Source organism: Misgurnus anguillicaudatus, chromosome 24, assembly GCF_027580225.2.
Source record: "Misgurnus anguillicaudatus chromosome 24, ASM2758022v2, whole genome shotgun sequence".
Lineage (NCBI taxonomy): Eukaryota > Metazoa > Chordata > Actinopteri > Cypriniformes > Cobitidae > Misgurnus > Misgurnus anguillicaudatus.
In genome coordinates this window covers 22,746,303-22,765,787 of record NC_073360.2, presented here as the reverse complement: position 1 = coordinate 22,765,787, position 19,485 = coordinate 22,746,303, and the positions used below count along the sequence as shown (strand labels likewise).

The following is a 19,485-nucleotide window of genomic DNA, read 5'->3' as shown; positions in this document are numbered from 1 at the left end:
CTTGCTGCCTCATGAGGCATTGACTTCGGAGGCATGAAGGCAGCTAAGAGAAATGCTTTCGGACACACTTCAAAAGCAGCGTGTTTGAAATCTAAAAAGAGAGCACCTTTGTGATAACTAATCACATATTTGAAAACTACAATACTAATTTCTCACTAGAAATGCAATTTAAAGGTGTAAAAAGTGAGCTTTCTTGGCTGCCATTTTATTTTTTCGAACTCAACCAGGCTCGACCAGTCACGTTCCCCATGCGCGCACACGCATAGAATTGTGGGACAAGATCTCAGGAGTTAGGAAGTAAGCCTAACATTGAATTCAAATAAGCCTTGATGCTTTCCTGCCTTTGAAAGCTGCCGCAGAAAGCAGCAATTTAGAGTTTTTTTGGATGTAGCCTATGTCTTACAGCCAAACGCAATCGAGAAGTGACAAGGAAACAACGCGAGGTAGCGCGTGCAAGACTGGAGTTCTCTTATTAAAAATGGTAGCCCACAAGAAGCTTGGCATACAAACTCTTTTGTAGCGAAAAGAAAAAGAAAAGAAGCCCCTTTTCTTAACCAAATCCATGCTTGCTGATATTATGGGCTGTTCATAACTCCTCCCTAAACTTCCAGCTGCCCTGTATGTTGCTCTCTTATTGGCTGTATGGTCATCGCCGATGTTGTTTTCAGTCAGACCTCATTTCATATGGCATGATTTTGAATCGCCGACAGGTCCATACTTGCCGACTCGTCGGCAATTCTCACAGATTGCGTTTTTGATAATTCACACTGTGTGATTGTCACTCGCGTGCACGAGCACCGATTTGCCTGTGATTATGTGCATTTGTCGGCGATTTCTCAAAACCTGTCTGCGAGTCAAAATCAGGGCTAAAATCATGCAGTCTGAACTCGACACAAGTTTTCGGATGCAGACGTAGTTTGCTGACCGGAACAAAGTTGTCGGCGATTCTTCCTATGGTACAGTCATGCCGTGTGAAACCCCCTTTCGCCGATCCGTTGTGCAGTGTGAAAACAGCAGTGACTTAACGCTATCCCAGATAGTCATGCGGTATGAAAAGATCTGTGACCTGACTACTTTGAAAATCATGCAGTCTGAACTCGGCATTACTGGTAAAAAGACGGAACGTCACTGAATGTGTGAACAGCACATTTTTGTATTTACTGGTAAATTCATTCTGGTAAATTTATGGTAATTTAACAGAATTACTGTGTGAAAGAGGCCTATACTCACACTTTTCTTTACTAATACATGTGTCTTATTTGTAGGGATATTGTGGCGCTTGTTTCCAAAGTCTTAAATGTCTACTCTGTACTTCAGTTTTTTGATGCCCTTGGTGTAAGTAGCCCTCTCTTCTAGTGCTGGTCCAGGTTGGTTTATGGTGGTGTGTGCTGGTCTAACTTCATTATAAAAACATTGTCCAGCTTAAACTGGTTGACCATGATCAACTTTCTTGTTAAGTTAAAAAGCCTGGTACACACCAGCACCTCCTGCTATTAAAATCAATGCTATGTTTCAGAGATGGGACCAAGTCACACATGTGCAAGTCTCAAGTAAGTCTCAAGTCTGAACCTTCAAGTCTCAAGTAAGTCCCAAGTATTTTTTTTCTTGGGCAAGTCAAGTCAAGTCGAGTCACAGGCTATGTCAAGTCAAGTCAAGTCAAGTCCTGTAGTAGGTCAAGTCAAGTCCAAGTCAAGTCACCTTATTATTGTAATTTTACCTGCAGAATCTGATCTTAATAAAGTGAAAGGACAGATATAGAAAGTAACTATCAGGAAATTACAATAATTTGGATTTGCATGTTGAGTAAAATACATCATGGAATCAAACAAAATTGTAACTTTATAAATTATTAGTTTTTCACTTCTGCCAACCGTGTTTGAAATGTTTGAAATTTTCAACATTGAGTCCATAAAACAAATAACATCTTAACATCCAACAGAATCCTCTCTGAACACCTCCCTCTCTCAAACACAGTTTACCGACAACATTAAACTTTGTTACATTTCTCCTCTCTCTCACTCACACACACACACACACACACACACACACACACACACACACACACACACACACACACACACACACACACACACACACACACACACACACACACACACACGCTCTCTCTCAAACATGCGGCCAGAAAAAACGAGCGTGTCGCAATGCGTCTCTTCCATTCGCGCACCTACATTTGAAATAACGAACTTGGGCGCGCAAAAGACGCGACATGTGAACCACCCCTAACATTGTAGAATCAAGTCATTTTTCTTTGTGTGTGTGTGTGTGTGTGTGTGTGTGTGTGTGTGTGTGTTCAGGTGGCAAACTTAAAAAAGTAGCCAAGTCTCGTGCCGCTCAGATCAAGGGAAGTATTTTAAAAAATAAAAAAAAAATATTTGGCCCACATTTGTCCCCAACACAGTATGATGAGGGCTACTTTAGCTATTATTGCATTAGCAAACCACCAACTAACCAGATATTAACAAATTGACAAGCAGTTAATGGCATTCTACTCTGGGCAGAATGGTTGACGTCTGGCTGCCCGTGATTTTAATGTTGCATGTCTTGCAACACACTGTTCGTCTTTTGCCATCTTGTTGAAGCCAAAAGCGATGACCCTCTGTACCCCTCCGGCTGACATGTTGATATCTGATCTAAGTGGGCGTGGTGTGCGTAAGGTACGAGAGGGCATGATGGATGATAGTGTCGTTTTACATGACAACGCCATTCTCAGCCGGCGCTCCAGCTTGGTCAACTTAATTTTTTAAAATAATTTATATATTTTATATTCAAACTGAAAACATGATGTGATTAACACTCAAGTCATTCAAGTCCATCGTGTCTCAAGTCAAGTCAAGTCCCGAGTCTTTAACTTCCAAGTCCGAGTCAAGTCTCAAGTATTTTATTTTTTGTCAAGTCAAGTAACAAGTCACAAAAATAGCGACTCGAGTCGACTCGAGTCCAAGTCACCAAGTCACAAGTCCCCATGTCTGCTATGTTTTACCAGTTTTGACTTTATTTTAAAATGCTTTATTTTCTCTTTAAGTGTGTCTGTATGGGTATTCTCCTGGGGTCTGGTCAGCAGAAGATTGCTGCTGCTGCTAACTTCTTTGGGTATTACTGCATTGGACTTCCACTCGGCATTGCTCTCGTGTTCGCAGCAAAATTAGACATTGTTGGTCTGTTGGTTATTCTTCATTTTTTGTAATTATTTAGTAATTCAAATAAATTGTCATTCAGTCTATGACCTTGTCAGCTTCTGGCCACAGTGTTACCATCTGCTTTAAATCATAATATTGTTGGCTTGAAGCATGTAGTGAACATGAATGGAAATGGCACAGGTCCCTGAAGAGTTGCATAAATGTATTAGAAACAACAAATACAGTATATATTTTTTATTATGAGATAACAGCTGTCTGGCAGGAGTGTCCTTTCTCACTTTTACAGGCTATTGGCTGGGGCTGCTCATCTGTGAATGTTTACAGTCCAGCTTTTTCATTGCAGTTATTTTTAAACTTAACTGGGAGAGACTGACCGAAGAGGTAGGTCGAGATTCTTATGAAGCTTGCAAAGAAGCACTGTAATATTTTTTGTCATTTAGTTTTCTGTAAATTCCTACTTGTTTATGTTTAAGGGAATATTTCAGCCCCAAAAAATCACTAAATTAGCTAATTATTCTTTATTATTAATCTTATATGTTCTACAGGAGTGCGTTATTTTTCAATGAACCTACCTGACTTTTCAAATGTCTTAAAATAACCACCAGAGTAATGTTTTAGGAATGTCTAAAGTTCAGTCCTTTGAATTATTTGAAAATAATGCACACTCCTTAGATGCAGTGGAACAGCACTCTGCTTCGTGCCGCATTACCACCTCGATTATAGTAAAGTGTTGTACATAATTTGTATCATTTCAGGCAGTGGAACGAGCCGGAAAGAGTAAAGTCTCTGACACGACAACTCCAGATAGTGTGCCAAACAACCTTGTATGTGTTGCTAGGACTATAGTGAGGTAAATCTTAACACAATATCTCTACAACTCTCTGAAATCTCATATTTCTCATGTGTCTTCTCTCAGAATGGAGATGAGTACACTGTAAGTTCTCAAGATAAGAATGAAGGACACAGTACTGTGGTACACGATGGTTTAGGAGTGGTTGAGGAAAAGGAGGAACCTACAGCGAGGCTCTCAACCTCTCAGATCATCATCAGGAGGGGTCTGACTACTTTGGCTGCTCTTCTTATTCTAGCTGTTGGTGTAGCTGTTCATCTCAATGTGCCTTTACCTGAAGTGTTAAATAAGGCAAATATTACTTTGGACTCGAACCTTACCACAACTTCCCCTTTAATAATAAATTCAACATCAGTCTCAACTTCATAACAGAATGATTTTTTAAGCTTTAGTGCTTTTAGTGCTTGTAATAGATCTGATCTCTTTAGTATTTCATTTGTTTCTGCAATGAGACTAGTGGAGGGCTGCTGAGTCTCATATGAGGAAAATACCTCACATAAGAGATTGCTAAAATATGATAAACTGTTCAAATTGCACTTGCAATGCTTGTTTTTGTCAGGTTTGCCTGAGCTTGTCAGGGAATCAAAGGCACCTTATTTAATTTAATCTTTCTCTCTCAAGATTTATGGGATAGAAAGTCATATTATTGATCATTTTTGGTGTTTGGAGTGAGGATTGGGGTTGATTATGTAGTAATTTTTTATGTGTATAAATAAGTGACATAAGTATCATAAGATATTCTTCTTCCTGTTGCTTTTCTGTCTTCCGTTCATGCATGTTATGAATGAATTAAATGAATAAAAAGATTATAAATAGTCATTATCTTAAAATATTGTGGTCACCTTGAGGGATGCTATCTTTGTATAGTACAAATCAGGGACACTAAACCTGACACTAAAAGAATTAGCATTTCAGTGTTTTAAATAATGTAATGACTGCGTCCGAAACCGAAGGCAGCTGACTTGTTGCCTCACGGCCTCGTGAGGCAATGACTTTGGAGGCATGAAGGCAGCTCCGGGAAACGTATTCGGACAGCCTTCATAGGCAGCGTAATGGAATTCTGTTTAAAATATAAACAGGAAGCACCTTTGTGATATTTATTTGAACACTTCAACACTAATTTATTGCTAGAAATGCAATCAAAATGTGTAAAAAAAATGAAAATATAACAAAATTTGTGATCCAGACACTTTTTTGGCCATCATTTTGTTTTCAAACTCGACCAGGTTCGACCAATCACATTCATAGAATTGTGGGACAAGACGATGAAGGTAGTCAGGAAGTAAACTAAACATTGTATCAGAGCCGGCGCCAGACCATAACTAACAGGGGGGCATGTGGCTTCCAACGGGGGGCACGCAATTAGTAACAATAACTTGCAAAAACAAGGCATTAAAACAAAAAATCCAGTGCAAGCACACACTCATACAACTACAGACTGTCAGCTCATTTCCCGTATAAAGTGCAAAAGATCACAAACTATGCGCAAAAGTTAAACTATTTTGAACTTTGACCGCGGCGTGAGCACATGCTGCGTTCCGCTGCGCTTTGCTCGACGCAACAACAAACCGCCCTCGCTCGACGCAACAACAAACCACCCTCACGCAGCGCAAGCCATTGAAATTAATGGGTTTCATAGCGCAGCGCACACCACGTCCTAAAAGCCGCTTTACCAGAATCACGTCGTAATGCTGTTAACGGTCTATAGCTGCACTTCACATTTAAGCTTACGTAAATTAAAACAACGCTAACTTACCTTTAAAAAAGCTGAAGCCGGCGTGTACATACAAACTTCCTTAAAACAGTGTCCTGTAGATTTGAAAATTCCACCTCGACCTCTAATCTCTGAGTTTGAGCCAATCAGTGTTTGCATTAAGTCAGATGAAGCAGGCGATGCTGGTTCGTTCTAAATGTTCTAATATCTATATTTTACACAATCCATAAAATGGCGCGAAAAAACACATTGCTAGGATCAAGTCACAAATATGCTAAAGATTTAAAGACGCATCAGACGTCGCAATACAACCAATCAGAGAAACTGGTCTATTTTATTTAAAGAAAACGTATATCAACTATATTTTCCTCATTTGATTACATTAAAAGTCATAAAACTTTCAATGTTTAATTTATTTTAATGATTCTTGATATATATTAAATTAATAAAAAACTGTGTAGGGGGGCACAACAACCTGTTTGGGGAGGCACGGCCCGCGAATGCCCCCCCCCTTGACGCCGGCCCTGCATTGTATACGTACGTGCATTGATGCTTTCCTGCCTTGCAATGCTGCCTCCGAAGGCAGCATTTTAGAGATTTCGGACGCAGCCAATAAATTCAAAATACCTTTTACATGTGTTTTACTGAACATATGTAATACATTTGACATTTTATAACAATTTGTCTTGTTTTAGCTAAGAAAATTAATAGACAAACAATTGAAGAGCTCAGATGCAAAACCCTCTAAGTGCGTCTGACATGTTTTCTCGTAAATTAGCATTTTAATCTCTTAATGGTTCTGCCAACAAGTCTGAGTGGCCGAAGGGATTAAGTAGGTTTGAAGCGAAAGATTTAATCAACATATCATACGTGCTGAGAGCATTCGAAGAGTCAATATCATTATCTCATTTTTATCTGAGCTTCTCAGTTATAGTTTAATGATAGAAGGTAATAGAAGAATAGAAACCCAAAATTTGTTAGAAAGCAGATGTTACAACAACACATCAGTACACATTGTAAACATCACATCAGTTCAAAGGTCGGTACTGTTAATCTTTCTTTAATTCTCTTTTCTTTTATGTTGTGTGTCAGCACAAGTAATCCTTTATGCCACATCACATCAAAAATTTGTAAGATTATGCAACACATGAGGCTTTTCAACTAAGCGAAATAATTAACAGTAAAAATAAATGCCATTAAAACAGACAAAAGTATCAAATGAAAGATAGTATAGACCCAATGAGTGATGGTTTTAATAAAGAGTATAGTAAATGTTATAATGACAAGTAATATTGTTTGCTTTTTGATAGTCCCGAGGGGCGTTTAACATGTTTTAAAACAGAAAACTGTGTAAACTTTAAATGCTGCTGAAATAATAATTATGTACTATAAAACTCACATCTAACTGTTAGTGGACTTGTATCACATCAGACCCATGTCACAGATTAACAAATCAACCCGGTTATTTTGACAGATATTAGTTACTCATAAAAGTGATTCTTGGATTGATGATTCACTGATTTGTTTAAGCTTAAATCAAGTCAATCAAGTCTACAAGAGTCTACAATTACATTGACGACCAGTATCCAGTTTTAATGATCACCAAGTCATGTTTTGTGGTAAAAAGCAAAAGATAAAGTGCACTACTAAACTAGTAAACATTCCACCAAGCGGCAATGCAACAAGTAAACAAATGTTAACATTAGTGTAATGGTAGAGAAAACCTGCTACATGTTTCTTCTGCCAGTAAATATTTGAGTTGGTCCTATAAACTCACTACTAGAAATCTTTCAGTTAAAACTGGCCAAAAATTACAGTATAGTTAGATCGTACAACCAGTTGTGGTTTGGTTGAGATGTTGATACCTATCGAACTAGCTCATCCCTAGACAGCCAGGGGTGCTCTGTTGATCTTTGGAGAAGGAAATTTAGTTACGATATTATAATGAAACACAAAATTGGATCCAACAATTCTGGCTTTGGCCAGATACTACAATACGTTAATCAATGCAAAACGAGATTTTCATTTCTTTCTATTTTAAAGACCTGATTGATCTTAGGAAACAATCCCTTGTCCCTCAACTCTTTGCCAGTAGGACAAACAATCTCCTCCCATCCTGTGGATTAAATCAAAGCCTACATTGTCTCACCTCATGTAATGTTTAAGCCTTCAAAGGTGCTGAATGCAAACCTGAAGTATAAACAGCTGTAGACTGGACCCTTGCCTCCTGTGAAGCAGGATCGGGCCTCTTGCAGTGATTTTGACTGTACTAACAGCACGCCTACAATCCCTCCCACTCTGGAGTGATACTGAACTCAAACCGAGCCTAAGTAAAGTGAGCTGACACATGCAATGGAAAAGCGCCATTAGGTACCAAAACTGAGAAGGTCATGGATAACTCACGTCCAAGAACTGAAGCACCAGCATTGGAGCCCAGCGCCAAGCTGTTTTGCTGTGGTTTTATGAGGCGGTGCATTCCTCTGGTCTATAGAGAAGAACTGTACCACATCTTGCGCATGACTGGACCCCTGGTAAGATTTCTGCCACACTCATCAAGACAGTATGCTATGCTTATTATGAATACATAAAGAGAGAGACAGTGACATAGACACTCTGAAAAAACTTGCAGTGGATTACATAATAAGTCTGATTTTGTGTTGGGTATATTTTTAATTATATCTTCATGCATGTCCATTTATAGTCCATTTGTACATATACTTTAAAATGAATTCTGGATAAGATTTTTATATCTGCAGACTTAAGACCACATGTAAGAATGGACTGTACTTCGGCCTTAAGAGAAAAGGTACAAAGCTGTTACTGGGACGGTACTCTTATAAAAGGTACTTATCGAAGTATTTAGGTACCAATATGTATCTTTGAGATAATACGCACGTTTTAGGTACAAATGTCTACTTTTTGAAAAGATATTGCCACAGGGACAGGGCTTTTGTACCTTTTCTTCTGAGAATGAATACCTACAGTAACAAACTGAACTGAATGTTTTCATTGTCATCTTTTACACTGACAAAAAAAGATTTGTTGGTTCAACGTAAAAAAATAAGTTACCTGGTTGCCTTAAAATGTGTTCATTAAAGCTCACATAACACGCGCTGTTTCTGCATTTCTGATGTTAATCTTGAGTACCTATAGAGTAGTTTTACATCCTTTATATCTCCAAAGAGTCTTTAGTTTAATCAGATTTATAAAAGAAAGATTAGCTTTCCAATAACGTATGAAAAAATGAAGAAGGAGGAGTTACTACCGCGGGAGGAGCGAGTACGAGTCATGCAACACTATACAACACTGTTTAACTTATGATTCACTAATTGTTCGTGTCATTTATATAATATGCATGCGCTTATTTCCAACATAAGACAGAAGTCTTACTTACCGCATGCAACTCGTGACCCGGTTGGGAAAATCCAGCGCATCAAACACACATGCAAAACCGGATAATAAACTATATCCATTGTTTCCATAAGGCTGGCTTTCTTCTCCTTACATCCAAAAACACACTTCTTCTTTCATGCCATTGTTGAGTTTTGAAATTAAACAAAGTGATGTGATGTTACTGGGACGGTACTCTTTTAAAAGGTACTTCCAAGTATTTAGGTATCAATTGAAGTAATATGCAATATACGTCTCCCGCTGATTGACGGGTGGGCGGGGTTTTCCGGAGGAAGTGCCCATGAAAAGAAGTGACACATATAGAAACCCCTGAAACGTCAGCTGGACCCATAATCGAAAACTTGTACGAACCCTGGCGAAGTGCATTCGGCACAGAAATACTCTGTAAGGGGCCAGTCACACCAAAAGCGTTTTAAACGCTTGCAAACGCAAGGCGCGACGCACTGCCTTTTTAAAAAAAAGAGCAGTGTGACGCGGCTTTTCATATTGCTAAGTAACCACAGAGTCAGCTGTCTTGTCAATCAAATATTGAAGCGTGAGCGCTCTTTTGCTGTTAACTGTCTTATTCGCAGAAACTTTAAAAAGAGGACGCTTGCTCTGACCTTGTGTGAGGTTGAGAGGTGCACAAACACGCAGGAGAGAGTGAGCGAGTGGAGTTCGGTTCTTCAAAGCAACTGTAAACTTCCATCACCAGAACGTAAGGCCCGCCTATCCCCTTATTCGATTGGACAATGGAAAGACGCAAATGACGTTGGGCGCTTCTCCGCTCTCAGCGCTCTTTCAAAACACGTACGCCGCAGGCGGCAAAAAACCGCAAGGCGCTCGGCGCGCATAAACAGCGCGCAAACGCGCCCTGCCCATAGAATATCATTCAAAAAAGGCGCCTGCAACTGCCATAAACGCTTTTGGTGTGACTGGCCCCTAACATGCCCAACTGCTTTTTTGACACTTTGCCTACGTTTAGCATGAGGAAACAACTGTATAACTGTGTTAATAAGTCAGAATGCATGAAATACCATTGAACCACCCCTTTAAACATAAAATATAAAAACTACACTCTAAAAAAATTGCTGTAATTACGCAGCTGGTTGCCAGTAACTTACTGTAGAAGATAAAGACTGGAAATGTTTTATGTTCATTTAACTTTGAACAAACTGTTGCCAGTAAATGTAAAATGTACAGAAAGTTACTGGCAACCAGCTGCCAGTAATACTGTAATTTCTACAGAAAGTTTTTACAGTCTTATGTTTTTAAGTTGAATTAACTCAACATTTTAAGGCAACCAGGTATCTTTAACCAATTTTTAGCAATTTATAAAATTTTGCTTCATAAATGTATTTTGTAAACAGCTGTTTTGTTTTCATTCATGAGACTATGGACTTCCATAATTCTAATCACGTGAGCCCATAACTTTCATCTCCAAGTCTGCTAAATATTTCTTTGTTTGTATTTTTAGCTTGTATGTCGGTTCTTGAATTTCCTCCTTTTCTTCGTGGTGACAATGTTTTGTGGACGCCTGGGGAACACTGTGCTAGCGGGCTATGCCATGGCTTCGGCTGTAAGTTTGCTTTACTCTGAACTGTAGGCCATTGTGCAATGTTCCTTTATGCATTGGTTACTAATAACACTGGTGTCCAAAATGAAATTGTTTTTCAGACGATCAATGTAACAGCTGCAGCAACGGGGTTAGGACTAGTTTTGGCCTGCGACACATTGGTATCACAGGTGTGTTTTCTATACAAATACCACTCCATCTGCTTAATAAATAACACAAGAGACTGAAACAAAATATGAAGAGTTTCGTTGCAAAACGAGATAAATCCATTTTTTTTACATTTTTGTCAAACATGTTTAATATTATGTTATCATGTTATTATTTTGTTTTATGGTGCTACTTAGCTGTATTTTTTAAGTTATGAAGGTTTAAATCAAAACAAACCAACTGCAGTTGAATTAAAATTAATTGAAATGCACAACCAAAAAACGAGATTTCTGAACAATTAAAAAAATGGTAGTTATCTCGTTTTGCAACAAAACTCTTCATATAGCAAATATAAATCAAGTTTTTATTGTTGTTTATATTTCTATGTGATGTTTTTAATATGCTTTAAGACAAACCATTCAAATTCATCATTGCTGAGGATTTTATTCCTTATATCATTTTCCAAAGACATCTCATTCCTGCGGTTTAAAATCGATTTGTTTTGGTCACAAAGTCATGCCCACTTTTATGAAATTATAAGGCCCGGCCCAGCCCGCATCACTGTATTTATTTTTACAAACTGCCCTGCCCCATGACCATAAAAAAACATACTATTGTAATAAATAAAAACAGTTTTATTTCAGCCTAGTGCTTGGAAACAACAGTTAGATTACATCGTCTTGTAAACTGGCAACAACATACAGTACTGATAAGAACCATAAAAACAAGCATGGTCATATATATTAACACGGAAAAAGACAGTCCGTAGCAGGGCCACGGAAAAATGCGGAGATCCGTGAGAAAAAATGAACACAAAATTCCGTGACTATCCCACGGAACTTTGTGAGATCATGTTGATTAACAACAAGATACTAGATAGGATAATAGGATAATAATTTCTCCCGCACCTCTTTCATCTTTTATTCCTCCATTTGTTTTGTTGTTGTGACTGGCAGTGCGAGCTGCTTGGTGCTTTCGTGACGTGAGGCCAAAGGTTTTTACCCGCCCCAACCCGACCTGCGGGTTAACGCATTTTGTTACCAATCACATTTAAACTCACATGCAGTGTGCACTGAAAAAAATAAAGGCTGTATTTATTTAAAAATATAGTGCATCATTTATGCATGATGCACTATATTTTAATTCAGCATATAATTTTTTTACAGTCTGTAATAGTTTAAGCGCTGCTTTGCTCTGCTTAAGTTGTCCACCGATTTTTCTGTTTTCTTTTGCTTTTTTTAATGTTAAGCTGCTTTGAAACCATTAAAAATTGTGAAAAGCTCTATATAAATAATATTGAATTGAAATTGAACTGGTTAACATTAGCACCAAAAAACAATTAGTGCTGCAAACGCGCAGTCCACATATTCATTATGACAGTTATGTATGTTTATAAAACTACAGAAATAAGCATTTATTTATGCGTATGACAGTGTGGAGGGGGGACTAATTCTCATATTCTTATTTATGGTCCAGACTGTGCGATTAAGTAAGGGTGGAGACTAATTTGCATATTTATAGATCCGCTTATACCAAATGAGGGAATCGCATTCAAGCAGTTTAAAGCATGTAGGAATTACTTTTACAGGAGAAACTTTTACATATAATATTATGATGCTCAAAGATGAGTTTTAAGTGATAAAATTATTGACTATAGGATGACTTTATGACTAGTTTACCTAAAATGAAAACCCTTTCAAAATTTACTCAACCTCATCTTATGTCAAACCTGTATGACTTTTTTGGGGGACACAAGATAACCTTTTTTTCTAAATGAGTTTAATATATTATGTAAGAGTATTAATAAAAAAAATGTAAAACATAAAAGACTATTGTAAAGAATAATAAAAATATAAGTGTCCATAATAAAATCTGCATTTTTGTCAAATCAACATATATTTTTATGCTACTTTAAGTTTTAAACAACTTTAACTAGTTTTTATAAGTTATGTCAACTATTCACAGGTCAAAACTTAAAATAGTACGTTAAATTGACTTTCGAAACCAAGTTGGTTTCAATTCATGCTGCATTTTTACAGTGTATGTACACCTTTGCAAAGGTTGAAATATGAATTTACGTATATGATATGACTTTGTTATATACACAATTTTATGCAATGTCAAATTCTGCTAAATGTTTATTTTTGTGTTTCAATTAAATTAAAAGCTACATTGTAAAAAAATCCAGCATGACGTTAAGACAACTTGTTTTTGCAAGTAAGTCTCACCTAATATTTTAAGTTTTGACCTTTGAATAGTTGACATAACAAGTTGAAATTGTATAACTTAATTTTTTTATTTAAGTAGCATAGAAATATATATGAAGTTTTAAATGTAGGTTCAGGAGGAGCCTAAACATTTAGTCCTGTCAATCATCCCAAAAGCCTATTTAAGCGAGTCAGTCTCCACACCTTCACAGTGACGATTCATCCGCCATACCTCCTTCTCCCCAAATCTTCACCTTCATTTTGCTCATTTCTGACAAAAATAGTATATATGGAAATGTAACAACACTTTATTTTTTGTGTGAATTTTAGCACTGAATGTAATATCATCCATATGGAAACATACAGATACAGCAAGTTATAACCTTATATTGGATTTACTGTTAGTTTAAGTGTGTCTTGAATCTTGCCCTTAGACGTTTGGAAGTAAGAATCTTCTCCGTGTAGGTGTCATCCTACAAAGAGGCATCTTGATTCTGACGCTCTTCAGTTTGCCCTGCTGGGCTTTGTTGGTGAACACACAGCCCCTCCTCCTCCTGTTGGGGCAAGACCCTGAGGTGGCCAGGTGACTGATATAACCCACACTGACTAATCAGATTTTAACTGTTGAAATCCACATGTGAACTAAAATACACATTGATTTGCGATGACTAATGTTTAACCTCTGTCTGTCTCAGGATAGCTCAGATTTATGTGGTTATGTTTCTGCCAGCAATTCCGGTAAGATCCAATAATACATTCATGGATTGCATTTCTTTTGCAGATTATCTCATATCAAACAGTGCTTTATATACATTACTGTTCATCCTTATACAACAGGCCATGTTTCTATATCATCTGCAGCTGTCATATCTTCAGAACCAGGTACATGAAATGTTATTTTCATGCAAATTGAAATCTCCTTGAATTAAGTTAATTTGCATGCTGACTTTGTGGTCCATATGAATTCACAGGGTGTCATCAAGCCTCAGATGTTTGCAGCTGTAGTAATCAATATTGTAAATGCGTTAGTAAATTACATCTTGCTGTACTGGTGGGATTTTGGAGTTTAGTGAGTACATATTTGTTTTCCATTATTGTTTTGAACTGTACTGTATCTTGTTTTCATGATTTGTGTATATTATATTCATGCTGTCTGTATGTTTTTTAGTGGGTCTGCTGCAGCAAACACCTTCGCTCAGGTTTTCAGCTGCTTTTGTTTGTTTTGTTTCATTCGCTGTCAGAAGCTACATGAGAAAACATGGGGAGGTGAGTTAACTATGATTATATGTAATTCACATTTTTATCCTTCTCTGATACCATCAATCACTTTCTAATATGTAGTTTTATTTATGAAGAGTTTAGATGTAAAACCATCTAAGTGCATGTTTTCTTGTAAATGAAAATGTTTTATAAGGCTCTTATGTTTAGTTTCAGTAATTTCACTTTAATCAAACGTCAGTTTTGTCACTTCATTGTATTTGACTGTCTTTAGCTGCAAATCCCTCTAAGTGCATACAAGGTTTTGTAGCAAAAACTTTCACTTCAAAATCACTAAACATGCAACTAGAAACATTGCAAATGATGAAAGTCAAAGTATAAAAATGAAGAAACTAAACCACACATTAGGTGGCGCTGTGGCCCATGTGACTGCTTCATACAAGTTGGATTCAGGTCCAAGTACTCACAGGAGGCGAAAGTTTGAATCTTTTGCACGTCGTCATTCATTTAATTAATCTTTCGTGGACTTAGAAGACAAATCGATGCGCCGTTTGGTGGATTCTGCAAACAAACCGATGTGGCGTTTGGCGGATTCTGCCAACAAACCGATGTGGCGTTTAGCGGATTCTGCCAACAAATCGATGTGGCGTTTAGCGGATTCTGCCACCAAATCGATGTGGCGCTTAACGGATCCTGCCAACAAATATATGTGGCGTTTAGCGGATTCTGCCAACAAATTGATGTGGCGCTTAACGGATCCTGCCAACAAATCGATGTGGCGCTTAGCGGATCCTGCCAACAAATCAATGTGGCGCTTAACGGATCCTGCCAACAAATAGATGTGGCGCTTAACGGATCCTGCCAACAAATCGATGTGGCGCTTAACGGATCCTGCCAACAAATCGATGTGGCGATTAATGGATCCTGCCAACAAATAGATGTGCCGTTTAGTGGATTCTGCCAACAAATCGATGTGGTGTTTAGCTGATTCTGTCAACAAATCGATGTGGTGCTTAGCGGACTCTGCCAACAAATCAATGTGGCGCTTAACGGACTCTGCCAACAAATCGATGTGGCGCTTAGCGGACTCTGCCAACAAATCAATGTGGCGCTTAACGGATCCTGCCAACAAATTGGATTATGATAACAAAACGTTTTTTTGAATGGCACGAGACTGGGATTAAGCACATTTGATTAATTTTTATTTGATTAATATATAATACGCGAGAGAGCAGTTGGTCAATACCATTATCTATTTTTTTGACAGAGGTGGTGTTTTGCGACCGTTTCTGAGCCCTTTGTATATACAGTTAGTAAATTGTATTGAACAGCACTAAACACTTTATTTAACCAAAAAATATTGTTGATTTTAAATAGATTTTAAGGAATCTTTTTTCTTTTGATCTGTTCATATATCCGTCTGCTGAGCCAAACCGACTTATTAGAGGACCACTCTAATTCATTATTTTTCTTTCTGAAAGGATGGTCATCTGAAGCCCTGCAGGATTGGGGGTCTTACATGAAGCTGGCCATACCCAGCACGCTCATGACCTGTTTTGAATGGTGGATCTATGAGGTTGGAGGTTTTTTAGCAGGTACACTACTGATGCAAAAGGACTGAAAATGTGATTCATTTGATTATTGATTTTTTAACTGAATTATAATATGCTTGACTCTGGCAGGAATGCTAAGTGAAGAGGACCTGGGTGCTCAGCATGTGGTTATAATGCTGGCGTACATCAACTACATGGTGTGTTTGTATTATACAAGAAAATTAATTCACCCACTGCAGCCAAATCAATTAGGCCTATAAGATTTATTTTCACAGGTTTCTTTGTCCATATTTACCAAGGATGCCAGTAGTTCTGACCATGACTGTGCACATCTAAAAGCATTAGATTCAATGACAGCTTGTCGTGATTACAATCAGTCACCTGAGTTGTTAATACCATGTGAATAATCACTTTAGAGAGGAAAATAACACCTTTAAAGGAAAACACCACAATTTTTCAATATTTTACTATGTTCTTGGCAAGGGGTACTCTTCATGTTCTATTTGCTCACTTTCTTTTTCTCATCACAGATCCCATTAGGAATGCAGGGTGCAGCGTGTATTCGTGTGGGAAACGCACTCGGTGCTGGGGAAACAGCTGCAGCTATCCTCACCAGCAAAGTGTCTTTAATCTGTGCAGGTAAAAACATGAATCATATTTATTTCATAAAAATCCTAACTATAAATCATTCCTTTGACATCCTGATGCTACGTAACCTAATGTAAACAAATTAATTTTGTTCCCCAGCTGTACTGGCAATCTTTCAAGGTCTTATTTTGGCCTCAACAAAAACAGTGATTGGTTATATGTTCACATCAGATGAGTAAGTCACTTATCTCGGTATTTCAAGCACCCAAAACTAAATGTTTGTTGACATGTGTACACTTGAAAAAATCTGTAAACACTTAACTCTGTTGTTTCACTCTGAGTTTTGAAAGAAATACTGTAAACAACAGCTGTGCCTCAAATTTTGTCTCTGTGAAACTTGTTAGGACCATAGTGGAACTAGTGTCTGAGCTACTGAACATCTACTGCCCTCTTCAGTTCTTTAATGGACTGTTGGTGAGTTCTGCATGCACTTGTATTATACATAAACTTGATTAATAAAAACCTAATTATGTAATTTCTGTGTTTGTTCTTTCAGTGTGTTGCTATGGGCATTCTGATCGGCACAGGACAGCAGAAAATAGCTGCTATTGCTAACCTATTTGGTTACTATTGCATTGGACTCCCATCAAGCTTTGTTCTGATGTTCACCGCAAACTTAAAAGTTGCTGGTTCGCCCAATTACTGTTATAATGAATAACATAAATAATGACGCTTGACTATTCTTCATGTTATTAATGACCATGTATTGTCTCTCTCTCAGGCTTTTGGTTGGGTCTCTTCATTGCTGTGTTTTTGCTAGCAATTGTTTTCATAGTGGCCATCTTCAAATTAGACTGGAAGAAAATGACAGATGAGGTAAGAATATTAATACCATACTAATTGTGAAACTCATGAACATTTACATAAGCAATCATTGACCTATTTTTAATCGTTTTTTATTTTAAGGCAGTTAAGCGAACTGGAAATAGTGCAAATGGAGTATTACCTCCCAACCCTGAGTTTGGCTTGAACCACCGCAACAGCTTCTACCAGGCGGTCCTGAATGCAGAGGTATTCTCTACGAACCAAAACTATGAAAAATCTTGCTCGTAGAAAGACACATAATTACAAAATGTGTCCTCTTTCAGAACGGGAATGGATATGTGGTGGTGAGCTCTCAAGATCGAGATGAGGAACCCACCAGTACTGTGGTACAGGACGAGTCAAGAGAAAGTAAAGAGGAAGAGAAGCCCACAGATCTGCTGTCAACGTCTCAGATCATCTTAAGAAGGGGTCTGACCACCCTGGCTGCACTTCTTATTCTGGCTGTAGGGGTTGTTGTTCATCTCAAAGTGCCTCTTCCAGAAGTGTCTCATTGGGCAAACTTTACTCTGGACTCAAACCTAACTACAGCCACCACACCCATCTATTCTACCATTATAATTTGAAACCAGGACCTCGCTGTGAATGTTTTATATCTCAGCATTCTGTGGAGCATTTTTATTATTGAAATAATGGTTACATTTTACTTTGACATGTTACTTTAGACATGTAGGTGTAACAAAAGTAATGCTGCACCTACATGTCAACAAACTTTCATTTTAGTGGAGTATTAGTAAATAGGGTTAGTAGAATAAGTTGACATACTTGCAAAGTTACTAGTAGTCAGACGAGGACCATCAGGATAAAGTAATACTAAAAAATAGCTTTCAGCTTTGGTTACTAAATATTTTGGTATTATACCATCATGTCATTGGAAAACATACCATTATCAGAAAAGCAAGGATGAAGCAAGTAACCCTTATAAACCCAGTGTCACTTGAATGAAAGCAAGCCACAATAAAATGTATGTATGAGATTGTATAAATTCATTCAAATTATAGCCACCTTATAATTTAGTTACAAAGTGCCATGAGATTATGTTGGGTATGGCAGGTATATTTTTTGCACGTATTAACAGGACCAAGCGTTACATTTATTTTCTTTAAAAGAAGAAACTGACCAGCTTTGCAGACAGTTTGTCAGCTCACCAGTGACACAGGCCGTTAATCCTCTTGAGTTGGTCTTTTTTTGTCATGCAGCTGCTGGAGAAAACTGCCAAAAATGAGACATTTTACAAATACTGCTGTCATACTGAAAGACATGCAGAAGTGTCATAGCCATTCAAACTGACACAGAGCCACTCATATTTCTGAGCCAAGTGGATTTTGGAAAAAAATATATATACTTAATAAAGTTTTTTTTTTGCACAATTGGTGTAGGCTGAACGTTTTCTTAAAACATTGTGACAGAAATGGGGACTCTCCAATCGAGTTGCACTATTTGCTTTAAACTTGAAATGTCTTCATCTGCTGAACCTAATTTTTTACTTACAAAACACACGCACACACACTCACACACACACACTCACACACACACACACACACACACACACACACACACACACACACACACACACACACACACACACACACACAGAAAAGGAGATCAACATACATCCTGTGGTTAAGTAACGTGATCATCCTATACAGTATATGTATACACTCACCTAAAGGATTATTAGGAACACCATACCAATACTGTGTTTGACCCCCTTTTCCCTTAGAACTGCCTTAATTCTATGTGGCATTGATTCAACAAGGTGCTGAAAGCATTCTTTAGAAATGTTGGCCCATATTGATAGGATAGCATCTTGCAGTTGATGGAGATTTGTGGGATGCACATCCAGGTCATGAAGCTCCAGTTCCACCACATCCCAAAGATGCTCTATTGGGTTGAGATCTGGTGACTGTGGGGGCCATTTTAGTACAGTGAACTCATTGTCATGTTCAAGAAACCAATTTGAAATTATTCGAGCTTTGTGACATGGTGCATTATCCTGCTGAAAGTAGACATCAGAGGATGGGTACATGGTGGTCATAAAGGGATGGACATGGTCAGAAACAATGCTCAGGTAGGCAGTGGCATTTAAACGATGCCCAATTAGCACTAAGGGTCTAAAGTGTGCCAAGAAAACATCCCCCACACCATTACACCACCACCACCAGCCTGCACAGTGATAACAAGGCATGTTGGATCCATGTT

General features: G+C 37.9%; 2 protein-coding genes across 3 annotated transcripts in view; both read left to right on the top strand.

Moving 5' to 3' along the window:
- Positions 1 to 6,251, top strand: part of LOC129438096 (multidrug and toxin extrusion protein 1) — a 28,884-nt gene extending 22,633 nt beyond the window's left edge. Inside the window, 5 exon segments of the mRNA XM_073862652.1 lie at positions 1,266 to 1,335; positions 3,044 to 3,176; positions 3,445 to 3,539; positions 3,914 to 3,982; positions 4,075 to 6,251. Of these exon segments, the coding sequence (XP_073718753.1) occupies positions 1,266 to 1,335; positions 3,044 to 3,176; positions 3,445 to 3,539; positions 3,914 to 3,982; positions 4,075 to 4,377 (670 nt within the window). The 3' untranslated portion in view covers positions 4,378 to 6,251.
- A 1,711-nt stretch (positions 6,252 to 7,962) lies between these two features.
- Positions 7,963 to 18,015, top strand: slc47a4 (solute carrier family 47 member 4). 2 transcript variants are annotated; one of them, XM_055196638.2, is made up of 17 exons: positions 7,963 to 8,253; positions 10,590 to 10,691; positions 10,790 to 10,858; positions 13,477 to 13,625; positions 13,738 to 13,780; positions 13,880 to 13,924; positions 14,014 to 14,111; positions 14,211 to 14,308; positions 15,742 to 15,855; positions 15,943 to 16,010; positions 16,344 to 16,452; positions 16,561 to 16,636; positions 16,806 to 16,875; positions 16,958 to 17,090; positions 17,183 to 17,277; positions 17,368 to 17,472; positions 17,550 to 18,015. In XM_055196638.2, exons 1-17 carry the CDS (start codon positions 8,113 to 8,115, stop codon positions 17,847 to 17,849), a joined length of 1,815 nt encoding a protein of 604 aa, XP_055052613.2. In that variant the 5' UTR covers positions 7,963 to 8,112; the 3' UTR covers positions 17,850 to 18,015. The 2 variants fall into 2 exon arrangements, with proteins under 2 accessions (XP_055052613.2, XP_055052614.2); XM_055196639.2 differs by having other exon boundaries at positions 8,113 to 8,253; positions 13,508 to 13,625.
- The last annotated feature ends 1,470 nt before the right edge of the window (positions 18,016 to 19,485 follow it).